Here is an 11805-nt window from a genome sequence, read left to right as displayed (position 1 = left end):
TCCAAACCAAATAACATTTTAATCCAAACCAAACCAAACCAGATTTTAAATTCTCAGTTCAATCCAAACCATAAAACCGAATTTTCATGGGCCTGTTTTTGGGCCTATATTATACCTGTTTTTAGCCAATTTTTGGGCTTTTGTTATACTTTTCTATCTGTTTAAGCCATGAGAGTTAGGTACCTGCTTAATCGGTTTTAGTTCAGTTTATTCTGTTTCAGACTTTTGAGTCCAATCCAAAACATAAAACCAAATTTTTCTAAAATCTCAGTCCAAATCAAACCGAATATAAAAAAAAAATCGAACCAAAATTCTTATTCGGTTCGGTTCAGTTCGATTTTTTCCTACCAAACTTTCACCCCTAGCCTCAGGTGGAAAATTCTCCCTTGGTCATCGGTTCTGTTCACCATGTTTTAGAAAAAGTAAGTTCGGGTAAGATTTCATGAAAATTAGGATTTACCCAGCTCAGTTCAGACTTCTTAACACTATCCTTATCTTTCAAAGGGGTCTCATCCCATATTGGCTTGTGTCATTTTTGGACGCTAATACACTTTATTGGTATAAATTTATTTGTTATTGGTAGTGAAAACTACCTAAAAGATTATTTTTTTTGTACTAATAAAGCAAAAGTCTTACTAGTAAAATTCCTTGTGTATTTGGTAACATCAACAAACATACAAATGTATACCAAAAACATAATAAATTTATACTAATAAAGATCGTTATCGTCCAAAAATAACACAAGCCAATATGGTTCAAGAGTTCTTCTATCTTACTTTGAAGTATAAACTAGTCGGGTAATTAGGTGTAGGTCAATTTCGTCACGTGTAATTAGGTTTACATTTTTTTGAATATAAAAAGGTTGAGATTTGGCCATATGGGTCACAAGACGATGAAGAAGACCATTAACTAATTAATGGGATGATTAGTTTTTTTTGTCTTGGACAATGTATCTTGTTCTCATAAAAAAAAACATAATTATTACTTTGTGATTATGCAAAAAATCATTGAAATGGATTTTACTACTCTTCCTGTTTCTCTAGGTTGGACGACTAAATAATGTGTATTGATATTCCTCTATTTTATTTATTTAAATAAGGATAATTACGTTTATTAATGTTTTTACTCTAATAAAAAATCTGATATTAGAAAAGTGGGAATATTTTAATATTCTAATAGAAAAATGTGAAAATTAAATGACCCAAATAATTTAATTGGTTAAAATAATCATTAAACACAAATTTTGATAGAATATTAAAGCATTTATGTGATAATATGAAAGGAAATGTAAAGAACATTTTGAGACACCCGAACAGAAAAACGTAAAGAACAAAAAGAAACGGATGGAGTAAGAAGTATAAATGGAATAATGGAAGTAGAATTGATTATTAAATTCATCGCAGCTACACCAAATTGTTAGACTCTCTCTCTGAAAAAGTTGAATGTTCCAGCGTTATATACAGCAGACGTTCTACGGTACAAGATGTATTCAATTACCGTAGTTTTAACGAAAGAAGCATTTACTTAATTCAATTTCTCATGTATTTGTTAGATTTTTGTTTCTCTTTTACCTATCGTACGACTCTTTATTAATAAAATAATGTCCCAGAGAAAAAAAAAATAAAAAAATATGAGTATATATTGATCAAAGATGAAACACGTAACTCATTACTTGTCCATATGCATTTTCGAACAACGAGTAGAAGACTTTCCCCACGCTTCCCACGAGGCGCAAATGGCAACTGCAAACTGTGCTTCCATTTCTCACGTAATCCTCGAGGTACACCAATCCGTCTCCGTAACTAAAGTTGTAATTTCGTAGAGTTGATTTGTTTGAAAGTAAAATAATAGTAGGTAATTATATTTTTATATTTTAAATTGACCAGAATTCTAAAAGAAAAAAGAGGTGACAATTTGAGCTAGAAATGAAGTAGTTAGCTCGGCTAATATGGCATATGTATGGTAAACGGTAATAAATAATGGGAATTGAATAAATCTAGGTGTTATTCGACAAGTAAAGAAATTGTATTATCTGTGATAATATAACTTTATCTCAAACTTGATGTTATTTTTCTATATAAATTAACATACTTAATCAATTTCCCTCTTCAATTTGGCAATTGGGTGGTAATGAAAATTATAGAGAAAAAATATTTTAGTGAACTAGCATTACTATGTGTTGGGTCTGGAACGGAGAACTTCTTGGGCCGTATGCCACCGTCCTCTCACATTAGTATGATATTGTCCGTTTTGGGCCTTCCCAACACGAATTTTTTTCGGGCACCTTCCTAGAACTCGCCGCCCGACCAACATTGCCGAGAAGACTTTCGACACAATGAACCAAACACATATCCTTGTCTTGTCCCGTCGTAACCACCAACAGGATACACACGCCTGACCACCACAATATCACGTAGACTTTCGATACAAGGCACCACTAGTGGAAAAAGGCTTATTTGCATCCCCGCATTTGCCACGCCATTCTGAACATGTGACGCAAATAACAAATTTTAGCATAAAATATACTCATTTGCGTCGCAGCTTTGCTAAACTGCGAAGCAAATAACTCTAGGATGCCCGCCAGAGTCATTTGCGTCGCAGATTAGTAAAACTACGACGCAATTTACTAAATCAAGTGCATCGCAGATTTACTAATCTGCGACGCAAATGACTCTAGGATGCTCCTAGAGTCATTTGCCACGCTGATTTGTAAATCTGCGACGCACTGGAATTTTTTTTTTTCCCTCAATTTCTTGCTCACGCTTATTCCTTTCAACTTTTCATTCTGACTTAGGTTTTGCGACAAACAACAACAGTGCTTCAATTCACTCCCACCAAACGAAACAAACAACATTGCTTCAATTCACTTCACCGGCGCCGCCGCCCACGGCCAAGGAATTGGTCTTCACCCGCCGTTTCCCTCGCCTGCCCTTGCTCTCACATCCGTCGCCCCCTGCACAGTGTCGCCGCAGCTCACCCGCAATTGCTCTCACACCCGTCGCGGCTCACAACCGCCCCTGCGCACTTCCCTTACTACCACCGCCCCCTACACGCCGTCCCCTGCTCACAGCCGCCGCCCCATGTGTTGTCTCTCCTCTCTTCAATAATTAATTAGGTATTATTTACATTTAAGATTGAATTTTAATCTTGATATTATTTAGTTGAATTTTAATTGAATTTTAATTGTGCATTTTAATTATAATTCTGGATATTTTGATTGAATTTTAATTGTACATTTTAGTTGAATTTTAAGATTGAATATATTATGATTGTGGATATTATTTAATTGAATTTTAATTGTGCACATTTAAGATTTAGGTTTTGTTGAATTTTAATTGTAGTTTTTGATGAATTGTAATAGGTTATTATAATAGTTGGTTTTATTCAATTTATTTGTTTATTACATTTAGGTTTTATTGAATTAAGGTTATGAAATGAATTTTTGGGTTTGTGTAGGTTTATGAGATGGTTTGGGTAGGTTATGAAATGAATTTAGATGATGAAATGATGTTTTGGGTTTGCTACAAAATTCGGGTTTGTGAATTTGTGATGTGAAATGAATTGTACTATGGGAACTTGTTATTAGTTATGGTAGGTTTTGTTGGAAGCCATGGATTTATAATGATATGAATAGCCTAGTTTATATTCTAACCTTTGACAAAATTTGGTCATATTGTTTTATCTTTAGTGGTTGAAAATGGATCGGAGTTGGATGTATGGTAGTAAACGATTTTCTACAAGGTTCTTACAAGGGATTCAAGAGTTCATTAAGGTTGCCTTGAAACATCAATCAGAACATGAATCAAGTTTAATTCTGTGTCCATGTTGTGATTGCAATAATTCAAGGGGGTATCGGGATATTGATGATATTGTTGATCACATAGTTCGTCGCGGTTTTAAGGGTAACTACACGACATGGACATGGCATGGTGAGAGCATAGATCATGGGGCAAGTTCTAGTATGCCGAGCTCGAGTCAGCATAATCATTGTGATAATGGTCATGATAATGAAATTGAGGATGATATTGGTGTTGAAAGTGAGGAAGAAGAGGAGAAAGATAGGATAGATGATATGATGCATGATGTGGAAGACCATCATTTCGTTGAGCGTCCTCATATGTATGATAGTATAATCAAAGCTTCCGCAACACCGTTATATCCTGGTTCTACACAAACTGTACTTGGTGCCGTCATCGAATATTTCAACTTAAAGGTGGAAAATGGTTGGACCAACAAGAGTTTTTCACAGTTTTTGGAGGCCACGTCTGGTAATCTTCCTGAAGGAAACAAACTTCCAAGGTCTAACTATGAGGCCCAGAAGGTTATGTGTCCTTTGGGTATGGATTATGAGAAGATACACGCGTGTCCAAATGATTGCGTGTTGTATCGAAAGCAGTATGCAAATCTGCATGAGTGTCCAAGATGCGGATTGTCCCGTTACAAGATCGTGGAGAATAATGCAACATCAACTAAGAAGAAACCTTTTCCGGCTAAGGTGCTTTGGTATCTTCCAATTATACCAAGATTTAAGCGCCTTTTCTCAGAAGAGAAAACTGCAAAACTCTTGAGGTGGCATGCCGAAGGGAGGAAGAAAGATGGGTTAATGAGGCATCCTGCTGATTCTCCACAATGGAGGAACATTGATCGAAAGTACAAGGTCTTTAGGGAAGAAGTTCGGAATCTCAGGCTTGGTCTTTGCACGGATGGAATGAACCCATTTGGGACACTTAGTACCCAATATAGCACTTGGCCGGTTCTTCTCACCATATACAATTTGCCTCCTTGGTTATGCATGAAGCGTAGATACATCATGTTGTTGCTCTTAATCTCTGGGCCTAAACAACCCGGAAATGACATAGATGTGTATCTAGAGCCACTCATTGAAGATTTGAAATTGTTGTGGGATGAAGGGGTGTTGATGTTTGATGCATACACCAAAACCAATTTCACTTTACGTGCCATGATTTTTTGTACGATAAATGATTTCCCGGCTTATGGATATTTGTCAGGGTATTCTGTAAAGGGAAAGAAGGCATGTCCAGTTTGTCATGATGATTTGGTCTCGAGGCGCCTAAAATTTTGTGGGAAAGATGTGTACATGGATTACCGGATGTATCTTCCTGAAGATCACCCATTTCGAAAAGAGAAGGAAGCTTTTAATGGAGAATTGGAGATGAGAGAAGCTCCTGCCCCCTTATGTGCGTGTGAGGTTTATGAACGGGTTAAAGACATTGAGACAGAGTTTGGTAAGCCTTATAAAGGTCAGCCAAGTGGTGGTTACAAGAAGAGTTCTATCTTTTGGGATCTCCCATATTGGAGAGATTTGGAAGTTAGGCATTGTTTGGATGTAATGCATATTGAGAAAAATGTTTGTGATGCCATTGTTGGGACATTGTTGAATATGCAAGGGAAAACGAAGGATGGGCCTAAAGTTAGACAAGATATGGCTGTTAGGGGTCGCTCCGAGTTGGCACCTCAAGAAAGGGGAAAACGCTGGTACCTTCCCCCAGCTTGTTTCACCTTGTTTAAAAAGGAGAAAGTTAGCTTTTGTGAGTCTTTGCATGGCTTAAAGGTCCCTGCCGGTTACTCTTCAAATTTTCGTAGACTTGTGTCCATGTCTGACTTGAAATTAGTTGGAATGAAATCTCATGATTGTCACGTGTTGATGCAACAATTGCTGCCGGTTGCAATTCGAGGGATATTGCCGCCACAAGTGAGGTATACCATTACAAGATTGTGTTTCTTTTTCAACACAATTTGTAGCAAGGTGATCAATCCAACAATACTGGATGATTTGCAGGCCGATGTACTTGAGACCATGTGTCGGTTTGAAAAGTATTTTCCGCCATCATTCTTTGACATGATGCCTCATTTGATTATTCATCTTGTTCGTGAAATTAAGCTTTGTGGGCCAGTTTGTATGAGGTACATGTATCCCTTTGAACGGGAAATGGGTACCTTGAAAGATAGAGTGATGAATCCGGCCAAACCTGAAGCTAGTATTGTCCAACGAACCGTCGCGGAGGAAGTTGCTGCATGGGTTTCTCAATATATGGCACGTTTGAAAGAAGTCGGAGTACCAAAGTCTAGACGTGATGGGAGACTTGGGGGTCAAGGTACAATTGGCAAGAAAAGGATATCAATCGGTTCTGAAATGATGTGTAAGGTTGAACTGTTTGTGGTGCAAAGTCTTAGTGAAGTCCATCCATACGTGGCTGAGCACATGAACTTTCTTAGAGAGCAATATCCTTCAGAAAATGGTCCTCAACTGATAAAAGAGCATAATCGTTCATTCCTCACATGGTTCAAGCGTCGAGTGATGGATCAATTTTCCGACACGCCTAATGAGGTATCTGACATGGTGAGATGGTTGGCATATGGTCCTAAATGTCAAGTCATATCTTATGAGGGGTACGACATCAATGGCTATTCTTTTTACACGAAGCGACAAGATGACAAAACGACGATGCAAAAAGTGGTGTTACGGCAATATGTTTGTCTTCAGAGTATGCTAGTATAAAAGATAGAACACTTGTAGATAAGACGAACTCTTACTATGGAGTCATTGAAGAAATATTAGAGTTGGAATATAAGTATTTTAAGATTCCTCTATTCCGGTGCAAGTGGGTTGATATTAGTCGCGGTGTCAAAAAGGATGAACATGGGTACCTGACACTTGTAAACTTTAGTCGAGTTGGGCATCTTGCAGATCCTTTCATATTAGCATCACAGGCTAAACGAATCTTTTACATGGTTGACCCTGCCGATCGTAGTTGGTCAGTTGTTCTGGAAGGCAAAAGAAGAATACTTGGCGTTGAGGATGTAGATGATGAAGAAGAGTATGATGAGCAGTTTAATGAGATTCCACCTTCTTCCTGGCATATCCCTCAAATGATTGACGATGTTGACATGAGTTATACGCGCCGAGATCATGATGAAGGATTTTATGTTGAAAAAGAGAAATAGTGAGATAGGTACTATTTTGGCAACTATTTTTTTCACCAAGTTAATTTGTAGATTAGTTAAAAGTTGGGTTCGAAAACGTCTTTTTTGCCTAAATATGTACTATAACGACCCAATTACCCTTAAATGTGGAATAATAGATTAGTACGAGGCTTAGAAAGTTATAACTATGCATATGAGACATGTAATAAGTTTGAAAACATTCCTTAGGTTCTTTAGTTAAAAGTTGGGTTCGAAAACGTCATTTTTGCCTAAATATGTACTATAACGACCCAATTACCCTTAAATGTGGAATAATATATTAGTACGAGGCTTAGAAAGTTATAACTATGCATATGAGACATGTAATAAGTTTGAAAACATTCCTTAGGTTCTTTAGTTAAAAGTTTGGTTCGAAAACGTCATTTTTGCCTAAATATGTACTATAACGACCCAATTACCCTTAAATGTGGAATAATAGATTAGTACGAGGCTTAGAAAGTTATAACTATGCATATGAGACATGTAATAAGTTTGAAAACATTCCTTAGGTTGTTTAGTTAAAAGTTGGGTTCGAAAACGTCATTTTTGCCTAAATATGTACTATAACGACCCAATTACCCTTAAATGTGGAATAATAGATTAGTACGAGGCTTAGAAAGTTATAACTATGCATATGAGACATGTAATAAGTTTGAAAACATTCCTTAGGTTGTTTAGTTAAAAGTTGGGTTCGAAAACGTCATTTTTGCCTAAATATGTACTATAACGACCCAGTTACCCTTAAATGTGGAATAATAGATTAGTACGAGACTTAGAAAGTTATAACTATGCATATAAAACATGTAATAAGTTTGAAAACATTCCTTAGGTTCTTTAGTTAAAAGTTGGGTTCGAAAACGTCATTTTTGCCTAAATATGTACTATAACGACCCAATTACCCTTAAATGTGGAATAATAGATTAGTACGAGGCTTAGAAAGTTATAACTATGCATATGGTTTGGGTTAGAATCGAAATAATGACAGCATGCATGATTGATGGTGTCTTTTATGGGTTTCGATCTGTTCCAAAATGTTGCAAAGCTCAGATCAGAAATGTGCAGATCAGTGCACAGAACTGATCAGAACTGACCAGTTCTGTGCACTGATCTGCACAGTTCTGATCTGAGCTGTGCAGATGAGTGCACAGAACTGATCAGAACTGACCAGTTTTGTGCACTGATCTGTACAGCTCATATCAGAACTGTGCAGATCAGTGCACAGAACTGATCAGTTCTGACCACTTCTGTGCACTGATCTGCACAGTTCTGATCTGAGCTGTGCAGATCAGTGCACAGAACTGGTCAGTTCTGATCAGTTCTGATCAGTTCTATACACTGATCTGTACAGTTCAGATCAGAACTGTGCAGATCAGTGCACAGAACTGATCAGTTCTTTATTTTTCTTTTAAAATCCTGCTTTTGAAGGTATGTAATTTTGATGATTTTCCAATGCAGTAGCGTCAGGCATGGATGAAGATCAACACGCAAATTCAGGTCCATCTAACAAATCACCAAATCAAGTGCCCCAAAAGCAAAAAAAGAAGCCAAGAGGCCCTACAAAAGGAATAAAATCCATGCCCGGGGTTCCAAGAATAATTGAATGGGATCACTTGGACCGACCCACAGGGAAATGGGCAACGGATTACAAGAATCACATTGGCGAGATAAGTCGCGCAAAGGTTTCAATATTGATCAGAACCTGGGAAGATGTTTCACAAGGAATAAAAGACACTTTGTGGGAAGACGTCAAGGTAACCGGTTTTATTTTGGAAATTCAGTTGTACATATAAGCGTTGGAGGGAATTCAAATCAAGATTGACGACTGGTTGGATCCGGGGTACAAGAAAAAGGCCAAAAGATGAAAAGATGCCATATGATTTGTATAGTTATATAACTAAGGATATATGGAAGGAATTTGTGAAGATACGTACCTCCGAAGAAGCTGAGGTATAAAAATTATTCTTATTTAAAGTCTTGGTATAATCTAAGTTTTATTTTGTTGTAATAATTTCTTTTACCCCCCTAAAATTAGGAAATAAGTGAGAAAGCAAGACAAAGTCAATCTTTCAACATATATCCTCATCATATGGGACAGAAATCATATGCTGAAATGACAAGTGAATGGCAGAGAAAAGGGTAAATTCCCTCAGTTTCTTCGTCATCTGAAGGTTCCTCTGCGTCTACAATTTCTTCAAGTTTGCCGAGTAGGACATGTTTATAGCTTCTTGCAAGATCGGTACCAGATGAGAAAGGAAATCCTTACTTGCCGGATGAGGGCACACAAAAGGTCAAAGAAAATATTGTAAGTTCATTTAACAATTTTGCGTAATGTTGTGATTCCTCTAATTTCATATATGTTCTTAAATATGAAACCAAGTGTTGAACTTTTCTCAAAACCATTTGATTTCATGTAGGATGAATGGAAAAGGAAACAAGATGAAGGGGAATTTGTTCCCAAAAGTGCACGAGATGATGTCTTATCTCGTGCACTTGGTAAGACTAAAGAAGGGAGACCACTAACATTTGGTGGTGGAGTAGGCATCAAAGCTGTGTGGGGGACCGGAGAGCGGCGTAGCTTTCGACGGTATGGAGATGCGGAGATGGAGGATATGGAAGCAAGAGTGACCAAAAGAGTAAAAGATGAGACAATACAAGAGATGAACTCCAAGATGGATGCCATGGTTATGGAGAAATTTATCACATTTGCTAAAGAACTTGGTGTCCAAATACCAAGCCAGATGAGGATAGACGCAAATGTTCATAGTAGTTGTCGTTCCGGGGGTTTAGATCCATTTGCCGACATTACGGTATGATAATTTGTGTTTTTCAAGTAATTTGTTTCTAGTTAATTCTATTGAACTTTTCTAACATGTTACATTGTATTTGCGTTATTGTTCAAAATAAATAATAAGGAACCTGTCCCGTGCCATCTATACCTGAACATAGGCTCGGAGAAAGTCTTTGTTGCCTATGGTACCATATGTCCAGAGTTGCTCCTTGATCACCACAACGACGTCACGTCCGATAACGTGAAAGTGAGCGTTGATGATTTTGAGCCCGCGTACAAAGAAGCTCCCGTCCCCGTGCCTTCTCAATATATTAAGAAACTTGCTCAAGCTCATGGTACCTTCACTCAGTGGCCAAAGCATTTGGTGTCGCTTACGAATGAGGAGGTAACTAACATATGCATGATAATTTGAAGTAGAACTATTATACCATGTATGCTCACTAATATGTATATCGTTATTTGAAAATCATACCTCAGGTAAACAAGCCTACAAGTAAAGAGCCTAAAGGGAAAGGGAACAAAGGGAAAGAGATAGTGCTTGGGGGAAGTGGAACAAAAGCGTCCAACACTAAATCAAAAACCTATTTCCTTGAAAATTATAAAGTGCAAAATTTGAGTGGTAAGCGCAATGTGATGAAAACTATGATGTTGGGATTAAAAGAAGGGTAGCACGTTAAGGCACATTGCACAAAAAGGACATTCAATGTGGAAAAGGACTTTGAAATTAGTGTCAACGTTGAAGACACCGATCAACTTCTCTCGGGAGCATGGCTCAATATATCAATAATACAAGTTTTTGTTTCGTGAGTTACCTAAATTCATATTTTGCCCCTAAATTTGATTTTTATGATTGTCTTAACGTTCTTACACTATATATTATAGGGCTTTGAGTGAGTTGTGTTTTCACGATGATTGTCACCCCAATAGTATTGGATTCATGTGCCCGGAGATGATCTCGGCCACCATGTTAAAGTCCGATGCAGATCGAATTCTATTGTACATGACGAGGTCCATGAGTGCACTTAGTTCTAAGACATTCATCTTATGTCCATACTACGAAAAGTATGAAAATTACTTTGAACTTCGTTTTTAATTGATTGTTATAAATTTAACTTTTTTTTTCTAACTACATACGTTTATTGTTTGTATGTAGGAGTCACTGGATGCTTTTAGTTCTTTGCTTGTCTAAACGTGAGGTCTACATATTTGATTCTCAACAGAAGAAGAGAAATTTGATGATTAAGGAGCCACTAAACAAGTAAGTAAAGTATGCATATGAAAATGCCATTTTTGCCTAAATTTTTGCCTAAGGTTCTTTAGTTCAAAGTTGGGTTCGAAAACATCATTTTTGCCTAAAAATGACCTAGAACGACTCAATTAGCCTTAAATGTGAAATAATAGATTGTAAAGGGCCCTAGAAAGTTATAACTATGCATATGAGACATGTAATAAGTTTGAAAACAATCCTTAGGTTCTTTAGTTCAAAGTTGGGTTCGAAAACATCATTTTTGCCTAAAAATGACCTAGAACGACTCAATTAGCCTTAAATGTGAAATAATAGATTGTAAAGGGCCTTAGAAAGTTATAACTATGCATATGAGACGTGTAATAAGTTTGAAAACATTCCTTAGGTTCTTTGGTTCAAAGTTGGGTTCGAAAACATCATTTTTGCCTAAAAATGACCTAGAACGACCCAATTAGCCTTAAATGTGAAATAATAGATTGTAAAGAGCCTTAGAAATTTATAACTATGCATATGAGACGTGTAATAAGTTTGAAAACATTCCTTAGGTTCTTTAGTTCAAAGTTGGGTTCGAAAATATCATTTTTGCCTAAAAATGACCTAGAACGACCCAATTAGCCTTAAATGTGAAATAATAGATTGTAAAGAGCCTTAGAAAGTTGTAAATAAGCATATTAAACATAGAATAAGTTTGAAAACATTCCTTAGGTTCTTTGGTTCAAAGTTGGGTTCGAAAACATCATTTTTGCCTAAAAATGACCTAGAACGACCCAATTAGCCTTAAATGTGA

At 36.9% G+C, this 11805-nt stretch overlaps 1 protein-coding gene across 1 annotated transcript; it reads left to right on the top strand.

Moving 5' to 3' along the window:
* The first annotated feature begins 9404 nt into the window (after positions 1-9404).
* Positions 9405-10556, top strand: LOC130469998 (uncharacterized). Its single transcript, XM_056839550.1, has 3 exons — positions 9405-9791; positions 9897-10157; positions 10250-10556. Exons 1-3 carry the CDS (start codon positions 9585-9587, stop codon positions 10439-10441), a joined length of 660 nt encoding a protein of 219 aa, XP_056695528.1. The 5' UTR covers positions 9405-9584; the 3' UTR covers positions 10442-10556.
* Positions 10557-11805: the final 1249 nt, after the last annotated feature.

Source organism: Spinacia oleracea, chromosome 3 (assembly GCF_020520425.1).
Source record: "Spinacia oleracea cultivar Varoflay chromosome 3, BTI_SOV_V1, whole genome shotgun sequence".
Lineage (NCBI taxonomy): Eukaryota > Viridiplantae > Streptophyta > Magnoliopsida > Caryophyllales > Amaranthaceae > Spinacia > Spinacia oleracea.
This window is presented reverse-complemented; position numbering and strand designations above follow the sequence as displayed.